Source organism: Sminthopsis crassicaudata, chromosome 1 (genome assembly GCF_048593235.1).
Source record: "Sminthopsis crassicaudata isolate SCR6 chromosome 1, ASM4859323v1, whole genome shotgun sequence".
Classification (NCBI taxonomy): Eukaryota; Metazoa; Chordata; class Mammalia; order Dasyuromorphia; family Dasyuridae; genus Sminthopsis; species Sminthopsis crassicaudata.
This window is the reverse complement of record NC_133617.1, coordinates 742,379,642-742,399,365: the sequence shown is the minus strand read 5'-3', so window position 1 is coordinate 742,399,365 and position 19,724 is coordinate 742,379,642. Positions and strand designations below refer to the sequence as shown.

General features: G+C 41.1%; 1 protein-coding gene and 1 long non-coding RNA gene across 6 annotated transcripts in view; one reads left to right on the top strand and one right to left on the bottom strand.

Annotated features, from left to right (window-relative positions):
* The first annotated feature begins 392 nt into the window (after positions 1-392).
* LOC141552016 (uncharacterized) lies at positions 393-9,846 on the top strand. The gene is made up of 3 exons (XR_012485038.1): positions 393-1,643; positions 7,392-7,492; positions 9,717-9,846. It is a non-coding gene; the product is annotated as an uncharacterized LOC141552016 (long non-coding RNA).
* PDE1C (phosphodiesterase 1C) overlaps positions 7,862-19,724 on the bottom strand; it is a 404,822-nt gene continuing 392,959 nt past the window's right edge. For all 5 annotated transcript variants that reach the window (XM_074284348.1, XM_074284347.1, XM_074284349.1 and 2 more), the window contains one exon: positions 7,862-10,211. In XM_074284348.1, the coding sequence (XP_074140449.1) occupies positions 10,042-10,211 (170 nt within the window). In that variant the 3' untranslated portion in view covers positions 7,862-10,041. The remainder of the gene's footprint in view (positions 10,212-19,724) is intronic.

Below are 19,724 nucleotides of genomic sequence, written 5' to 3'. Positions count from 1 at the left end.
CGGAGTGGGGGAGCAGGAGTCCGGCCTTTACGAGGGCCCAGGGGGAAGCAAGAGTCGGGCCCTTACAAGGGCCGCAGGGGGGGAGCTGGCGTCGGGCCCTTACGAGGACCCAGGGGGGAGCAGGAGTCGGGCCCTTACGAGGACCCAGGGGGGAGCAGGAGTCGGGCCCTTACGAGGGCCGCAGGGGGAAGCAGGAGTCGGGCCCTTACGAGGGCCGGGGCGGTCTCTGCGACCGACTGCGTGTGGAGAGTAGAAGGGAGGGAGGAGCTGAGGAGACCCCTCAGTTCCGGGCCGGGTGACCAGGAGTGACCGGTTCCTTTGGGAGTAGCAGTTCGGTGAGAACTTCTTGCCCTTTTTTCTCATTTTCTCCTCTTTCTGTCTGAGACAGGCTCCGTTTGAGGGAGAGACGCTCCCCCTGGGCCTGGGAGCAAACGCTTCCATTGCCCGCCTGCTCACTCACCCCGCCCAGCCTCAACAAGCCCCCAGTCGGACTGATCGCCCCGTAGCGGCTCCGAGTCCTTAGGCTGCGGGTGCGGCTGCGACGCACCAGGGGGCGCCATTGGGCCATGCGTGCTCTCCACTCTCCCGGAGCTGAACAAGTCCGGTCCGTTGAGCGGCCGTTATTTTAAGGTCTCCGGCCCCCTGGTCGCGCGGAGAAGCCCCGAGCTGTCGTCGCCCACAGAGTTCTAACCGAAGGCGGAAAGGACACCGGGAGCAGTGCGGGTTTCCGGGCGGTGTCCCGCACAGGCTGGGGCGAAAGCCTCGTCCGGGACTCCCGGCACAGAAGAGAGCCGCCCTGGGGGGGGGGGGGGGGGGGCGGCGCTCCGGACGAGAAGGGCGAGGAGATGGGGCTTCCCCCGTCACCCGGCCTGAGGCGGCCCCGGAGCCGGGGGGCTGCGTCCGAACCCGCTCCTCCTCTCAGTCGTGGGATCGCGGACAGAAGGACGGACGCCCCGAACCCGCAGCCACGGCCGCGGGGCCCCAAATGCTACAGAAAACGCCCCCGGCGGCTGCAGGCCTCAGGCCGGGTCCTTCCCCCAGACACACTGTCCTCCCCCTCCCTCAGCGAGCCCCGGGAGCGGACTTAAAAAGGAGGAGGGGTGAGCGAGACCAGCGGCGCCACCGAGTCCCCGACCTCGCCCCCGCGCCGGGGCCCCTTTCCCGAGAAGAAAGCGGGAACGCCGCCCAGTGGTTCGGCCTGCGTCCTCGCACTGACGGTGACTGGAGACACAGCTCGTCGGCTTGTAAAGTTTAGAGCATCGCCTTTTTTCCCCAAGAACCATCTGCTTATCACCTGTGAAGTTTTCCTCTGGGGGCGGTGTTTAGTCCTGTGAGTTCCCATCTATTTTGGTCAGATCGTTATCCGAAGATTTTCCCACCCAATCCAAAGCCCTTTTTCCTACACTAGCCATGCAGCGCGAGCTCCGGGCTGTCCACGTCACGTGAGTCAGTCAGTCATGGGGCCGGATGAGCCCGATCAGGCATCTAAACACGTGTCCAGCTCCCTCCACGAAAGGTGCGCCACGTCGGCCGCGGAGAGTTGGGCCTCTTCCGGAGATGGCACTGGGACGCCGGGGACGCGGCTTGCTCCGTTTCCTCTCCGGTCTGCCTGACGTCAGCCCGTAAAAACACGGACGATTTTGGTAGGTTTATTTTGTGTCCGCCGCTTTAGTGACCGAACACCTCGGTGGCTTTGCTGACCCTCTGGGCTCTTCTGAGTCAGCCGATCAGTGATAACTCAGTCGGCAAGGATGGATTCGGTCCCGGGTGATCCGGCTCCGCTGGATGTCAGGGCTGTCGCTACCCGCACAACTTCCGTGCTCGGGGGCTGCTATGGGCTGTGCATGCCGCCGTATGGTATGCATGTAGTGTGTTCCTGCTGCCGTGTGCATTTTGTATGTCAGGCAGCCATACCTGTGTGTGTGTTGTATGCACGTGTGTGTGCTTAGGGCTGCTGGGGAGCAGAGAGCCAGGTCTGCGGCAGGGAGGTTCAGTCTGCCCTTCAGACTGCCGGCTATGTGGCCTGCATCAAGTCACTAACTTCTCTACCGCAGTTGCCTCATCTATAAAATGGACATGATAGAAGCCGCTCCCTCACAGGGTTATTTTTTTATTATTATTAATTTTACAATTATAACATTTTTGACAGTACATATGCATAGGTAATTTTTTACAACATTGTCCCTTGCACTCCCTTTGGTTCCAAGTTTTTCCCTCCTTCCCTCCACCCCCTCCCCTAGATGGCAGGCATTCCCATACACATTAAATAGCTTATATTATATCCTAGGTACAATATATATGTGCAGAACCGAATTTTGTTGTTGTTGTTGTTGCAAAGGAAGAATTGTATTCGGAAGGGAAAAATAATCTGGGGAGAAAAAAAAAAAGCTCACAGTTTACACTCACTTTCCAGTTTCTAGCCACCACAAAAAGAGCTGAGTAGCGCTGCTGGGTCAAAGGGTATGCACATTTTGATAACTTTTTGGGCATAGTTCCAAATTGCTCTCCAGAATGGCTGGATTCTTTCACAACTCCACCAACAATGTATCAGTGTCCCAGTTTTCCCACAGCCCCTCCAACATTCATCGTTATTTGTTCCTGTCATCTTAGATAATCTGACAGGTGTGTAGTGGTATCTCAGAGTTGTCTTAATTTGCATTTCTCTGATCAATAGTGATTTGGAACACTCTTTCATATGAGTGGAAATAGTTTCAATTTCATCATCTGAGAATTGTCTGTTCATATCCTTTGACCATTTATCAATTGGAGAATGGTTTGATTTCTTATAAATTAGGGTCAGTTCTCTGTATATTTTGGAGATGAGGCCTTTATCAGAACCTTTCACTGTAAAAATGTTTTCCCAATTTGTTACTTCCCTTCTAATCTTGTTTGCATTAGTTTTGTTTGTGCAGAAACTTTTTAATTTGGTGTAATCAAAATGTTCTATTTTGTGATCAATAATGGTCTCTAGTTCTCCCTTGGACACAAACTCCTTCCTCCTCCACAAGTCCGAGAGGTAAACCATCCCATGTTCCTCCAATTTATTTATGATTTCGTTCTTTATGCCTAAATCTTGGACCCATTTTGATCTAATCTTAGTATGTGGCGTTAAATGTGGGTCCCTGCCTCACAGGGTTATTGAGGAGATGAAATGATATAACGACTGCAAAGTGCTCAGTGCAGTGTCTGGCCAATGGTAAGCGCTACGCAGATGATTATTGTTGTACGTACAGTCCTATGTACACACAGAGAAAGAAAGAACTCACCTTCTGTTCAGCCATCAGAGCGACTCTCCTAGACCACAGACCTGACCACGCCATCCACTCAATAAAGACAAGTGATTTCTTTTTGCCCCCCTGTGTTACGTCATTAAAGAGATAATGAGATAAATGAGGCACAAGGTTCCATGACTTGTCCATTTTCTTCAATGGCAAAATGGGAATAAGAACAGCCCTGGCTTCCCAGGGGGCTAAACCTGGTTTAGCTCCCAAAGCCCTTCACAACCTACCTCCTTGTACCTTTCCGATTTTCTTATAGCGTACTCCTTGATAAGCCCTTTCAATCCATCCTTCTCAGGTGTTCCACAAACAAGACCCTCCCTCTCTCGGAGCTGGACTTTCTCCTTGTGAGGGATGTAGAAGACCCTCGCCCAAAATGACTACTCAGAGATCACGCAAAATAGAAAGCAGAAAGGTTGCTTATTAATAAATTCTCACAAGAATGAACAATTCCAGCGCGAGGAGGGAAAGAGAGAATGTTAGCAATAGAAGGGCTAAAGAAGTAGTAAAGATACAGTTTTTCTAGTTTCTGTTACAAAGGATTACATCATAGGTCGGGGAGCATGAAGAAATAGGTACCAAAAGCAGATTAGAATGGAACATTTTCAGTTTCCCTGATTCCGAGAGGAATCATCCATCCAACCTTCAAACTTCAGATTACGGAGCTGACGGCATTTAATAATCTAAATATTGATAACATTGAACAAGGATAAACGTCATCTCTGGTTAAGTAAATGTATCTGAAGTTTAAGTAAATATTGGCTAGCACACACCATATTTATGTAGGTCACAGAGACATAGAAATAATAAAAAAGATAAAATACAGAAAAACATTGCTGTAAATTCACTTTATCTCTCCATTCCACACATCCCCAACTATCCCCCAAATCTAGAACATTTCTCCTTCTCTGTTCTGACTGCTGACTTTAAGTCCTAACTAAGGTCTCATCTTCTACAGGAAGCCTTCTCTAACCCAGTTAAGGCTAGAGCTCACTTTTTGTTCATTATTTCTTATTTATCCTGTAGACAGTTGCTTTGTTGTGCACATTTCTTTGCTTATCTCTTGCATCAAATTTTGAGCCCCTTGAGATCACAGACTAACTTTTACCTTTTTTGTAACCCTAGTTCATAACATAGTACCTGGCACATTATAGGGATTTAATAAATGCTTATTGACTGACTGCTATTTATGTATCCGAAAGTTTTTTATGTTTCAAAAGTTATGGTACTAGTAAGTTAAAACTGCTCTAAGACCTTTGGGACAGCCTTTATATAAATAAATATATACATATAGCTGTGTTATATATCATATCATCTTAACCTAGTGTCCATTGACCCCCCAAAAATCCATCAATCATTTTGGAGGACTTTTTGGAGAAAAATATTGGGTCTTTATTTCAATAAAATTATTTCATTTGTGATCCAAATATATGCATTTTTAAAATTGTATAATTCACTATTATTAGTATTAAAATGTTCTTGAGATGGTTCCTGGGCTTCACCAGAATACCTGAAGTCTGTAGCATCTCCTGGGGTAAAGAGAAAGAATGAAGATGCTTTGAGCGGCCTGGAGGAGGTTGTCCAGGAAGTCTCCAGCTAAGAGCTAAAAGCAACTCTTCCTTAAGGTAGCCATTTATAGCCAGCGAGGTGTCCTGATCCGTGTCTTGCCATTGAACTCTGGAGGACTAGCGAGGCTCGTGAGCCCAATGAAGTATTCCCATTCGGCCACATTTTCAGACAACGGGCTCTCTTTTTGGTGGCTCTATTGGGTTGGTCCATGCATTATGATGGGCCACAGGTGAGAAGGAAAGCTGATTTATGCTACAGAATTTGCAAAGGAGACAAGTGATCTGGAGTCCAACATCCTTCGTTGTTTGATGTGAATATTGCTTCAATTAATGAGCTGAATAAAAAGTGAGATACAGCAGTTCTTGGGAATTCTTTGCAGCTTCCAGCCTGGAGCAAGAACAAGTTCCACAATTACTGAGACTATTCTTTACTGTGCTGATTGGAACACATGGGGAGCTCCCCTTTTCCTTCTATTTCTATCTCACACACAGGGATATTTGTTTTCCTCAGGTGTATTTGCTGTGGAGATTTTTTTCCCCAAAATAAGGATGGGACTCAAGGTTGGGGTTTAGAGACAGCAATATAGACTCATAGAAGTTCAAGGGTGGAACTTGCCTCCTGGTAGGTAACCCACAAACTTAACAAAGCATTATCGAGCCTCTACTTGAAGGGGGAGAGCCCATCACCCTCGGAGTAGCTCTTCCCTTTTTTTTTTAAAGAGCTCAGGCTATAAGGAAGTTCTTCCTGATATCAAAGCTAAACTGACCTCTCTTTAATTTCCACTTTCTGCCTTCTTCGCAATCAAAGCCAGAATCATCTTTTTCCATGAGACAGCCTCTCAAATATTGATAATCTTATTGAGTCTTATTTTTTCTGGCTAAAAAATAACAAGAGGCAGCCATTCAGCCCAGAGCATTGCCCTAGGTCCAGATTTTTGCAGTAGAGAGGCAAAGTCAACTTACAAGAAAGTAGTCTGTCCCTCTATGACAGAACTGCCCTCCCTTCTCCCACAGGGGAGCCAACGCAGGATCATTCCTGTAAGAATGAAATCGATGGTACCGGCCACAAAGGATCTCCGGTCCAGTTATGAAAGCCAATACCACCCTCTCAAATTCAGCAATATTGGCTGATACAATTTCTCATGAGGGCTCATCCCAGGGCCAGGAAGTACAAGGAACAAACTAGTTTTTTTTTTAATTCTTCAGAATTCAAGGCATTAGAGATATCTATAACCCTTTGTAATTTACCCCAGAAGATTGTTAATTATCTTTATATCAGATATATGAGGATTTTTATTAGAAATAGAAAAATAGAATTTGATTGTGTGAATTTGTTAATTGAAGCAAAAATAATCTGAGCCTTTGTGAGCTTAATTGAACAATTGTACTCTCCCGATTTATAATCAGGAGTTGGGTGCAAGTGATATCCATTAGAGACATTTCCTGAAGCCTTTCCTCCTAAGCTGGGGCCATAACTATCTCAGTCCTAGAGGGATGAGTTCATAGATTTGGACCTAGCAAGAATCTTAGAGATCAGCTGGCCCAATTCCATAATTTTTAGTAAGGAAAATGAGGTCCAAGGTATCAAAGTCAATTCTACTTATCTGGGGTCAAAGAGATAGCAAGTGGCAGACTTGGAATTGAATCCAACAGAGGAAAAACAATATCATGAACCTGTTAATGCAGTGGATTTGTTTGCAGTCATTTTTTTAGACTTACCCTTCTTTCTTCCATAGTTACATGTAGACACAATCTATTTATAAAATACTTGGAAATAATTAGTCAGAGCAAAGCAGATTTTAAAATATCAGGTGATTGAGATTCTAGATAATTTGGACAAATTCCATAAAAGTATCTCCAATCCCATTAGCTAATATTTAAAAATAGGTGCACCATTTTGGTGAATATAATATTTTAATTTAAAAAACTAGTGTCTCAGGTTCCTGTTTACATAGAGATATAAATACACACATATAAATGTATATACATACATACCCACATATATGCATATGTGGGTATGTATGTATATACATTTATATGTGTATATACATATACATGTGTGTATCTCACTGGAAATTAGGACAATACTGCAACAACTAAAAGGACAAACATTAAAATCTGTATGAATCCCATGAAAACTTTCCAAGTTTGAATGTATTATTACGTAGTACCATGTCATGAATGTTGCTATGGAGATATCATACTCTTTCCCACAATTTGAGAACTCCCAGAATTTACCAGTTTGGTAACATGAAACTTAATATGATAGGGAGTTCTCAGAAAAGGATCATGGAAGAGCACTGCATCTTGCTGCCCCAAGTAGAAGGATATAGTGTGGAAAGAAAGACGTATATCTATATTGGGCATCTTTCTCCTATGGGTCCTTGTCTGGGACTATTATGAGCTGCCATTGCAGGATAGTAGTTATCAGCCTCATGGGGCAAGCCAGAGTTTTCCAAGACCTGAAAATATGGGTCAGTGAAACTAACTCAAGCAAATACACCAACTTCTTAATATTTCTCTTCCCTTCCTTCATCCCTTGCAGGGGAGTAGAGCTCCATCAACGACTTGAGCTGTCCTTCCATATTCTCCCCTCCCAGAGGACTGGGAAGTAAGGGAAAGGAGCATTTCTATTTTCAATGAAAGGTAACTCATGCAAATTCTTTCCAATTTGACCATCAACTGTTTAACTTTATTTTTGCTGTTTATACATCTACTTTTCTTTGGGGGGTCCCTTCATCTGCTAGAATAAGGCACCTACCATGAAGCTGGTCAGATGTTCTCTGGCTCCAGGGGAAAAGACTCTGCTCAGCATTGAAGGATTTGTTCTTGGAATAATATAATCATACCTTATTAATCTATTGTTCCCTGGGACTGACTGGGGGAGGGAGACAAATTCTATACTCTCTCTCTGTTCTTAAAATGGGATTTGAACTTTTGTTGTCAGATTAGTCCAACTCTTTTCCAAAGAATCACAAAATTTTAGAGAAGAAAAAGATAACAGACATAAAGAAATCCTTTAAAATATTTTATTTAGAATAAGAATATAATTTGCCATTTCTATACAATATAGCATGCAAATCATGACAAAAGCCTTCCAGACAGTTCTTCTCACTGTGTAGAAAGCAGAATAAGTAGAAGGAAATTAATCCTTTCCCTAATAAAAATAATATTTTTATAATCGCTGAATTTTAGTGAATAACAACATATAGTCTATGATAAATAGAGAGCATAAAAGTGTGATACAAGCTTAACTCTGTTAGCTGGTTCTACTTATATAATTAGAGTTGATCATAAATAAATAGAGGGAAGAAGGGGACTGAAATCTCTGCACACTGGTGGATGCCCAATTTATCCACTGATATATTATTTGTGATGGTATGGTTCTTTTTTTCTTTCTAAATGTCCTAAGACACTCCATTCTTAGGAAGAGTGTCCCAACTTCTGGTAACTGTCTTTCTCCTACCACTGCTGGCATTTAAGTCTTAGGAATCATGAACATAGCAAAGTGGAAAAGCCAGCAAATGCTATTAATGCAGAATGGTGAGTCAGAGAATCCTAGATTTTAACAAGTGACTAGTGTGTGACCCTCCCCTATTGAGATATCTTATTAAAATGTACCCTTTGATGTTCTAGGGTCTACTGAGATAATTTTGGGAAATTTAGCTCAAGAAATGTAAAAACTCTGGCTAAGAATTCCACTTAATATGTCAAAGACCTGAATCCATGCCTGTGACAACTCCCTTCACAATCCTAAATTCTCTATTTTGAGTTTTAGAACAGTTGCTTGAGTCTCAGAGACATTAAAGACTTGCTTGTATACTTACAGCTTAGAGACTGATGAAGAAGAAGGATAGATTTGAACTCGGACCCTTCTGACCAAAAGAAAAACATTTACTGACAACAATGCCAGTTTTGGTTAAGAAAATAATTTAAATAAATGATCCTCTTTTAGGTTTAGGTTTCATCCAATCTTGGACTTCCTCTAACCAAATCCCAGACAACCAGACATATTAAGAAGAGGGTCTCCTCAATTTATTTCCCAGAAAGCCTTAGAGAGGCTGGCCCTTGAAATCTCTGACTTCCAGGCCCTCTAAGTTGTTTTACTACTGCTGCTGCTGACGGCAGATGACTGGCTGCTCCTGCGTTCAAACCAAGCACTCAGGCTGTAGTTCAACATTACTATTCTGTCTAAAATAAACAGACAATCAAACAGATACGGACCAAAGTGCGTACCAAGGCAAGCTCTCAAAGCTCTAAAATACATCCAAGTTCTCTTAGATCTGGGCAGTGGGATGGGGGACCAAAGAGATTTCTCTTTGTCTGATCTGGATTCTGCAATATTTCATTTGGAGGGCTGGAGAAAGTCAGGGTTATAAACATGAGCACATCATAAAATCCCAGAGGTTTGGACTTGACGGGGAGCCCAGCAGTCACCCCCAAGCCTGACATATACCTGAAAGGAACCCCCAGCCTCCTATGCCTGACAACCAGCCGTTCTCTAATCTTGGGTCAGGGTTTTGTTTTTTAAGAAATTGAGATGAGATCCGGAATCACACTGGTGGAGGGAATACCCTGATGAGTCAGTGCCTTCTCTCAATACAGGCAGGCAGCTTGCTCACAACTCAGTTTTAGAGAGTTGTCTAAGGCATTGGAGGTTAAACAGCCAGAGAACAGCAGAGGGAAGGCTTGAGCTCAGCTCTTCACGACTATGTCAATCAATCACACGGCTATTTGTTTTATTGTTATTGGGTAATATTTCTGTATTCTTTCCATTTCCCTTTAAAAGGAGTTTTGCTTTTAGCCTTAGAAGCAAGCTTCAGAGATTATATCCTAAAATACGGCGCTCACTAAGTTATTATTCTTTTAGGGCAGTTGCTTTTGTGTAGAGACAAAAGGAGGAAAAGCATCTTTTGGGAAGATTTTGGATTTTGCGAGCGACACTTTGGTACCAGCTACCCTGGGAAAGGCTCACTTACAAAATGTACATTAGCAGATGGCCTTGACGACGCAGGCTGTCGTGTTATTGCTCCCCCTGAACAAAATCCACCTCGGGGAGTTTGTGACCCAACCAAACCAGGAGAGGGGAGCATGGAGACTTCAGCTTGGTTTCACCACGGCCACCACACTCCAGGAGATGCCCAGGGAGCACCTATCACCAGGGAGGCCAACCAGCCCCTCTGCTCTCCTTTGACTTATTTCCTGTTCCAGTTCTGTGAGATGCTCTGGATCTTTTTTAACTTGATCCTCTGGTCGAGCATCTTGTACTTTGCTGGGTGCTCATCAGTCTTCTTTGGGACATTCGGGGCGTAGGAGCCAGACGCATACGCTGGTCTTTTGAAATGGCGCAGGGGAGGCTTGATGACTAGAAGGAATAGAAAGAAAGGTAGATTGCCATTAATCACCCCCAAAATGGATCATGGGTTGTAGGATTATGACTTCAGAGGAGCTTTCTTCCAAGCCTCTCATTTTTAAGAGAAGGAAACCGAAACCCAGGAAGATGCTCACAAAAGTCGAGTCAGAGGCCATGAGCTCTCGCTCCAGAACCAAGGCAGTTTCCACTTTCTCCAGAAAACACCCTAAAAGTCCCTGATGTCTTCCTCTCCCTTGTAATCACCTCCTAATGAATGGGGAAGAAAACAGACTAGTCTATGTCTACATCTTCAAAAACACATGAAGATCAATCAATCAATAAACATTTATTCAGCACCTCCCACATGCTGTGAAATCTGGACCAGCTCCAGGCCAGGAAATGGAATCATTTCTATCTGAATTGCCTCAGGAAGATTCTGAAAAATAGTTGCAGGAGAAGGTACTAGCCCCTGAGCTCCTTTCTTGAAGGAGTGCCCAGCACTCCAACTCTCCTGGAAAGAGCACAACTCCATCGGGCTGGCCACATTGTTCAAATGTCAAATGTACGCTTACCAAAATATTATTTTATGGAGAGCTCACACAGGGCAAGAGCTCACAAGATGGTGAGAAAAGGCCATACAAGGACGCCCTCAAGGTATCTCTTAAGAACCGATTATATGACATAGGAGACACTGGTGCAGAACCGCCCAGCATGGTGGGCCCTCAGCAGAGAAGGTACTGTATAAGTAAACTTGAATTAGCCCAAAGGAAACATGAAATACTCAAAATTAGAGAAGCCACTCGGAGGAGCCCATAGAGATTATTTGTGTCAGAGCATTCTGAGCTTGCATTGATCTGAGCAGCACGATCGACACAGAGTAACTCGATTCTAACATAATGATGCCATTTTGGTCATCTTTGAAAATGGACAATAACTGTTAAGTGCTAAGTGCTGAAGACACAAAAAGAGCTTTCCTCAAAGAGCTTAGTCTAATGAAGAACACCTTGAGAACTTTTTTAATTCACCCAATTCCTACAGAGGGTAATTACCCAAGAAGAAGAAGAAGGAGTATTGGGAATGATTGGAAGAGGATTTAGTCATTGCCTCAAGGACTAAAACCGAACTCCCAAGCCTCTCCCTCAGTAATAAATACAGAGCATCTCTGCAGCATTACCCATATTCAGGAGGGATTCACCAAAGACTGGACTTTGAGACATGCAAGACTGGAAGTGTTTCCCTTTTCACCCAAACCACAGCAGAGGGACCAAAGATGGCATGATAACAGTAATCCAACCCACTCCCACCCAATATGCACCCAAAACACTGGATTAAAGATTCAAAAAATCAGAGTGAATTTCCTGGATCTGGAGACTTGGCCATTTCCGAGAAAATTAAAAGTAACAGAAACTTAAAATATTTTGTTAATGTTAAAAACTTGATGGCAATTCATTTGAGAAAGATTTGGGAGTTATCATTCGTACCAAACTAAAAATGAGCCAATAAATCAGGCAGGTTGCACTAGCAGATGTCCCTAAGTGAAAAGAGCTGCTTCTGGGGAGAGTTCGGCCTTCCCTAAAAGGCTTCAAGCAACGGGGAGGCCATTCATTTGTTGAGTTAAAAGAAGTCTTTTTCACAGGTGGAGTGGACTAGATATCCCTGTAGCTGAAACTCCATGATTCCACAATGTAACGGTACACTCAAAGGAAGAAATGTCCCTATGCCATGACAAATAATAACAGCTTGTAGTTCCTTATCGATGCCCATTCATTTGGACCTCATAAGAGACTGTGAGACCGGCATTCGATCCATTTTACAGACAAAAACCCTGAAGTTCACAGAGATTAGGAGAGTTTTTCATAGTTGTAGCTACTAAGTGTCCTCAGTAGGGTTCAAGTCCAGGTTTCTCTTGTTCCAAAGCTCATGTTCTGTTCCCCAGAACCACTTCTAGCCCAGCTGTCATGGTGTTTATCCAGGGAAGTACCTCCTGCAGAGGGAGAGCCAACCAGCCCCACCAACTGTCATCCGAGCACAATGTGCCGGGCTGACTGAGGCACCAGGTGCCCAGGGAGGGAGACGGGAGAGGACGTGCGCTAGGCAGAAACATCCCCAGCACCTTTCTTACTACTGATGGAGGCAGCCCAGGCCCTGGACTCAGGAGCTCAGGAAGGAACCAGGCCCCCATGAACAGGGCCCTCAGCCACCTCCTGGGGGTGCTCCCACAGAGACTGACCCTGGAGACCCAAAAAGGACAGTTATGGTCATTAAAGACCCTGGCTCTGCCCAGTGCCCAGAAATTATGACTTTATCAAGGACAATAACACAGGAGAGCAGCTTGGACATGCTCACGTACATGTACTGATTGTCTGATCCTGGGGTCTGTTTGGCCATTGAACCCTAAGAACAGCGGGATCTTTCACCTTATCTTTTAATCCTCCAGGTGTTTTCTTCACCATTAGACTGGGGACCATCAGTTTTGTATCCCAGCGCCCAGTAAGCCCTTAACAAACGCTCATCCCTTCATCCATTCCAGGTTTGGTCCAGCAGTCATGCACCTTTAATCAGGATGAGAAAAATGTGGCCAGTGGAAAAAGCACAAGCTTTGCAGATTCAAAAACTGCCTCACCCCCTGGGCGACCTTGGGCAAGCCATGCTCTTTCGTTCATTCATCCTTAAAATTAATGGGCTGGACTAGATGCCCTCTCAGTTCCCTTCTCTTCCTAAATCTATGATCCTAAGATAAACTCCTTGTGCCTCACTTTCCTCATCTGTAAAATGAGATGGGAGTAGGTGACCTCCAATATTCTTTCTAGTTCTGCATTTAAACCATTGCCCCCTTTCTAAGGTCCCTGTCAGACTGAATGAGGTCCCTTCCAGCTCGATATCCTCCACATCAGCCATGCTCTTTGGCATAGCCTGGAGACAGGCTAAGTCACGACTTTGAGTAAATAATATACTTATGGAAGATGATAAAGGATCTAAAGCAAAAGAAAGGCAGTCTTCTTCTGGGATGGCTTAATTTTGTTGTGAAATGTTAGGATAAACAAGGGGACTGAGGCCGGATTCAATCCCGGAACAAATGGGAAAACATTTTTTTCCTGTTTTGCCAGAAAATAATCAGGCAATTTGGGGCTTTAGAGTGAAAGCTGAATTTGGAAAATGTCAGCAGCAGATGACTTACTGCTCCTTCAGCCCCATTGCCACCCTCTGCAAGCATTCCATTTTCACTACTCAGCAGGAACTCATCACAAATAGTCCATTCTGCCTTCTCAGCAGGAAGCAGCATTTATGGTTTACCAGCATTCCCACAGACAAGATCAACGATGGCCCTTTCCAGTGGAGTGGGTGCCTACGGAGCAGAACCTGCCGACAGATGGATACCTGCTACTAATGGATGGATACAACGGCTAGCTCACCATCAGGCTCGCTTGCAACAAAATGAGGAGTAATGGAAATAAAGTCTGCAGAATTCAGGCTCCCCAAGGGCAGGAGCTTTTATTTTTCATTTTTTACCTTCGTATTCCCAGAGGCTAACACAATACCTGGCACACAGTAACTCTGTTGACTTGTACTGAAGTATACTTAAATCTTACATGAGGAGGGAAATAAGCAGTAATAGACTCGAGGACCAAGGTTTAATTGTGTCTATTTAATTCAAATCTTAAAAGGGTAATGTTTTTCACAGAGATTCCTTTACAGAATTTTTCCAATGGTGGTGCAGCATGGATGCTGGATAAGAATCATTCCCCTTAGTTCTGGAGAAATTGAGTCCAAGTAATCAAGTGATATTTTTTCCTAGGCCTGAATTAAAACTAGTACTCCCTAAAATTCTCTTTTGTGGGAAAAAACACCAAAAAGAAACAGTTCTGTGTACATGTATGGACTCTGATGGCAATCTTAAAAATCTTCCTCCTTTCTTTTCTTCACGACCCCTCCTGTTCCCCAATCCAGATCTGGAACCATAATCAAAGGAACATTGTTCCTGGATGGGAAGTATCGGTCTATGTTCCTTTACTCTGCCATCCAGGTAACCTTCTCTTTCCAAAGTGACCTCTGGGGTTGTTCACTCCCCTTTGGGTGCAAATTTCCCCATCAGAATGTAAGTGCCTTCAGAGTAGGGGCTCTTTTTATTTCTATTCCCTACAGTTTAGCACCAACAAAAATTACAAATTGTAATTACAATTACAAAATTGTAATACTTTTTCATTCATCTAATTATACTTTTTTTTCAGTGCAAGATCCTTTACCATAAACCAATTTGCTTTGTCAGTGCTAAGTGGACAAATGGATAGAATATTGGGTATGGAGTTAGAATTAGCTGTGTGATTCTGGTCAAGTCATTTACGCCTTTTTGCCTCAGTTTCCTCACCTGTAAATATGAGCTGGAGAAGGAAATGGCAAACTCTCTATTATCTTTCCCAAGAAAAACCCAAATGGAGTCAACAGTTGGAGATGATGGAAAACCACAGAACAGTGGAAATTTTGACACAAGTATATATTTCTCTGCTGAGGTTAAGAAACTCATTATCCATATTACTTTGTCTTTTATGCTTCAGGGAAGAAAGGACATTTAAAAAGATCACATAAAATCGAACATCTCTTCTGTGTGTGTGTGTTTTTTTTTTAACAATTTCACTAAATTGATTCTGTACTGAGATGCTTTGCCAGGAAAACCTGTCTAACTTTTTATTCTAAAGTACTCTTTGTTCCCAAGTACTTGTGCATTCTTCAGCTCCTCTGAAGGCTTCCTTCAATCACTTAGTTCTCTCATTTTCCTTTTCCTGATGATCTTTTCCATTTCCATAAATGTCTCGAGGCTGTTATTCTGATCTATTCTCCCTCTAAAGTAGACCTGAGAGCCTTCATTCCTTAACACTTACACTTAACTTTTTCTGCTGACCTTGGGATGCTTAATGTCCATGGATGAATACACTAAAAATCAATACACTTTTTGCAATGTGTTTTAGAAGTCTGAGAGATCTGACACTGTTAACTAATTAACTAAAGTTAGCATTAATTAATATTAATTTCCTAGAGGAAAGAAAGCAAGACATGAGCTCAAGATCTTCATTGGATTTTCCATTAAAACAAGATTCTTGAGAATGGGCTTCAGTCAACTAGATAGCATGGTGGATAAAGTCAGAAAGTGACTGTGTGTTTTCAGTCATGTCCAACTTTTTGTGACCTCCTTAGGGTTTTCTTGGCAGAGATTCTGGAATGGTTTGCAATTTCCTTTTCCAGTTCATTTTACTAAAAGGGAATCTGAGGCAAACAGGGTTAAGTGACTTGCCCAAGGTCACACAGCTAGGAAGTATCTAAAGCCAAATCTGAACTAAGGAAAATGAGTCTTTCTGATTCCCAGACCACTGCTCTATCCACTAAGGCATCATCTAGCTGTTCAAAGCCCATCTGTCCTCAGACACTGACAAACTGTGTTACCCTAGGCAAATCACTTAAGCTCTGATTCAATTTTCTCATCTGTAAGATAGAAAAAATAATAGTATCTACCTCCCATAATTGTTGTGGGGATCAAATCTGATAACAATTGCAAAGTGCTTAATATAGTGAGAAATATTTTTCATTATTTTTGCATCTAATCTATATCTAAGTATAGTACCTGATAAATAGTAAGAACTTAATAAATGCTGGCTGAAACTTTTTTTTGTGGTAAAATATTGGGGGTCAAGGGTATGTTCATCAGTTGGGGAATGGTTGAACAAGTTGTGGGATATGAATATAATGAAATTACCACTGTTCTATAAAAAAATGATAGATAAACTTGTATGAACTGACACAAAGCAAAATGAGCAGAAACGTATATAATAACAGCAACATTGTGTGATGATTGACCATGAGTGACTTTACTCTTCTCAGCAATGCAGTGATCCAAGGCAATTCCAAGGAACTCAAGATGAAAAATGCTAACCACATCCAGACAAAAAGCTGATGGACTCTATATTCAGATCAAAGCATTCTATTTTACTTACTTTAATTTTTTTATGTTTTTTTATTCTGTTTCTTTTTTCACAACTGTGAATAATATGGAAATATGTTTTACATGATTGCACATATATAACCTATATAAAATTGCTAGCATTTTAGGAAGAGTGGAGAAAAAAGAAAAGAGAAAATTTGGAATTCAAAATGTTGAAAAAAATGAAGCCTAAATAATGTCTTTACATATAATTAGAAAAAATGAAATAAATGTTTGCTCTTTGAGTGATTTAGAGGTACTGCAAAGAGAAATGATATACAAATTAAACCTTAGAAAGTAAAGGAAGGGGAAATAAGTATTTCTCTGTCACTTACTATGTGCCAGGAACATACAACTTGATTAATAATTACTTCTTCCAAAATATTAGATTAAAAGGTGAAATAATTTATTAATTCATTCAAGAAATATTCCTTGAGTCCCTCCATCTGTAAGATGAGATGTGTTTTTAATTCACAAAAACTTGCCATTAAGGTCTAAATATGAAAGGATCTATACAGATACACATTCTGTTGAATAACGAAAATAGATTGTCTAAATGAATGAACTAAGTCAAGTAGTGGAGCCAATAATTTTAAACTGGTTAGTTAGATCACATTTCCAGGATAGAACATTCTTCCTCCAATCTAGAAATTTAGCATCTTTGAGACTTGCTAAAGCATTGAGAACGACCAGTGATGTCCATGGTGACATAAACAGTGTATGGAGGTAGGACTAGGTCTTCTTAATCTAAGGACAGATTTTTACTGACTACATTCAGCAGACTATTACATGGCATCATTGCCTGCATGTATCATGTGAAATGCAGTTTCTGAATTGAAGGTTTTGGACTGGAAGCATGTTTTTATAGCTTGCTGGCTTTGTTTCCTATTGTTTATCTTTTTCTTTTTCTTGGGAGGCTGGTTAGCATTGAGTTCTCATTGCTGTTTTTTTCTGTTTCTTTGTTTTCCCCCTTCTCTCCAGAACTACTTTTCTTTTTGCTGAATCTTTCCAAAAAACCAAAACTGTAAAAATATTTTTGTTTGGTTGGTTTTTGTGAGGCACTTGGGGTAAATTGACTAGCCCAAGGTCTCACAGCTAACACATGTGAAGTGTCTGAGGTTGGGTTTGAACTCAGCTCCTCCTGATTCCAGGGCCAGTGTTCTATGCATTGTACCATCTAGCTGCCTTTGCAAAATAACTTTTAGCTTCAGGAAACTACAAAGGCTTTAAGCATTTCAAGTTTTGAAAATACTCATAATAAAAGGAGAGAAAGTTGGCCACTGCCCAAATATTTTTTAGTAAGATTAAAATAGAAAAAATAGGGGGAAGGACATTTCCAGAAGATGGTGAATCACAAGAGAGCTCAACTCCTCAATATCCGTCTCAAAAATCACATCAATAATATCAGCAAAGGATAGAAATAAAGGGATGTCGTCAAACACAAATACCAGAAATTCTCACAGGATTTTTAAATGACTAAAAGAAACGAACAACCCAAAGAAAAATTCACTTGAAATAAAAAAAAAAAAAAATGAAGAATATGGATTAAGACAAATGGAAACAAAGATATTGGGGGGGAGGGAAACCATAGAGAAATAATATGATCAGCAAAATCAGAATTTTCTCAAACAACATTCAGTAATCATACTGAAGTAATTAGAGGAAGGAATGAAATTAACAAAAAAAATCACAAGAAAGAACTGACTGTGACCAAGGAAACTCAGATGAAGATGAAATTCAATAGATTAGAAATATCCAAGTAAACATATGAAAAGTCAAATTATTCTGGTGAAGAACCAGAAGAAGCAAACTATTTAAAATATAATGAATAAATTTTCAAGTATAAAAAGAATTTTAAGTGATCCAGACAACAAAAACAATAAACCAAAAGTAAAAAAAAAAAAAAATCATCAGGCTTAAGGTAAAAAGAAATGGAAAGAGAACTATTAAAAGAATTTAATAATTGCAAAAATCCAAGAATTTGGGGAAAGAACTCACTGTTTGACAAAAAATTACTAGGAAACCTGGAAAGCAGTTTGGCAGAAACTAAGTATAGACAAAAATCTCACATTATCTACCAAGAAAAGGCCAAAATATGTACAATTTAGACATAGCAGGAGATATAATTAGAGAAGCATGAAATGTCTTACCTGTCAGATTTATGAATAAGAGAAAAATTATGATAAAAAGAGATAGAAGAGCATTATGAGAAGTAAAAAGCATGATTTTTATTACATTAAATTAAAAAGGATTTGCACAAATAAATCCAGTGCAGCCATGATTAGGAGGAGAACAGAAAATTGAATAAGGGATTTTTATAGCAGGAGTCTCTCATAAAGCTCTCATTTCTCAAATATATAGAGAACTGTATCTTATATATTTGATATATAAGAATATAGATTGAAGTTGAAAAGGGGCCAAAGGATATAAACAAGCATTTTTCCAAAGAAATCTAAGCTATTTATAATCACACAAAAAAAGATACTCCAAATCACTATTGACTAGAGAAATGTAAATTAAAACAACTCCGAGATACCACCTCATATCTATAAAATTGGCTAATAAGACATAAAAAAACAAATGTTGGAGAAGATATGGAAAAATGGGAACACTAATGAATTGTTGATAGAGTTGTGAACCGATCCAAACATTCCAGAGAGCAATCTGGAATTATGTCCAAAGAACTATATAACTGTACATATTCTTTGACCCAGCAATCCTACTACTATATACCCCCAAAAAATCAAAGGAAAAAAGAAAAGGATCTATATGTACACCAATATTTCTGGCAGCTCCTTTTGCGTTGACAAAGAATTGAAAATTGAGGGGATCTTCTTCCATCAGGAAATTGCTGAATAGGTTGTATCACATGATTGTGATGAAATACCATTGTTATGTAAGAAATGATAAGCAGAAGGATTTCAGGAAAACCTAGAATGGCCTATATGAACTGATATAAAGTAAAAAGCAGAACACTACACACAGTAACAGCATTATCCATGACGATCAACTATGAGTGACTACATATTCTCAGCAATGCAGTGACTCAAGATAATTCCAAAGGACTCATGATGAAAAATGCTCTCCACCTCCAGAGAAAGAACTTATAGAGTCTGAATGCAGATCAAAGCATACTTTAAAAAAAAAACAAACTTTATTTTCTTATTTTTAAAATTTTTGTTTTTTGAGGTTTTGTCTGTTTCCTTTCACAGCATGCTTAATATGGAAATATGTTTTGTATGACTTCATATGTGTAGACTATATAAAGTTGCTTGCCTTTTGGGGAAGGACAGAGAAAGGAGAGAGAATATGGAATTCAAAATTTAAAAAAAAAATAAATGAGGGGGCAGCTAGAGCACCAGCCTTGAATTCAGGAGGACCCAAGTTCAAATTTGATCTCAGACACTTAACACTTCCTAGCTGTATGACCCTGGTCAAGTCACTTTAACCCCAACCTCAGGAAAAATAAAATAAAATAAAATAAAAATAAGTGATAAAAAAATGTTTTTACATGTAATTGGAAAAAAATAAAATAGTTTATCCTTAAAAAAAGA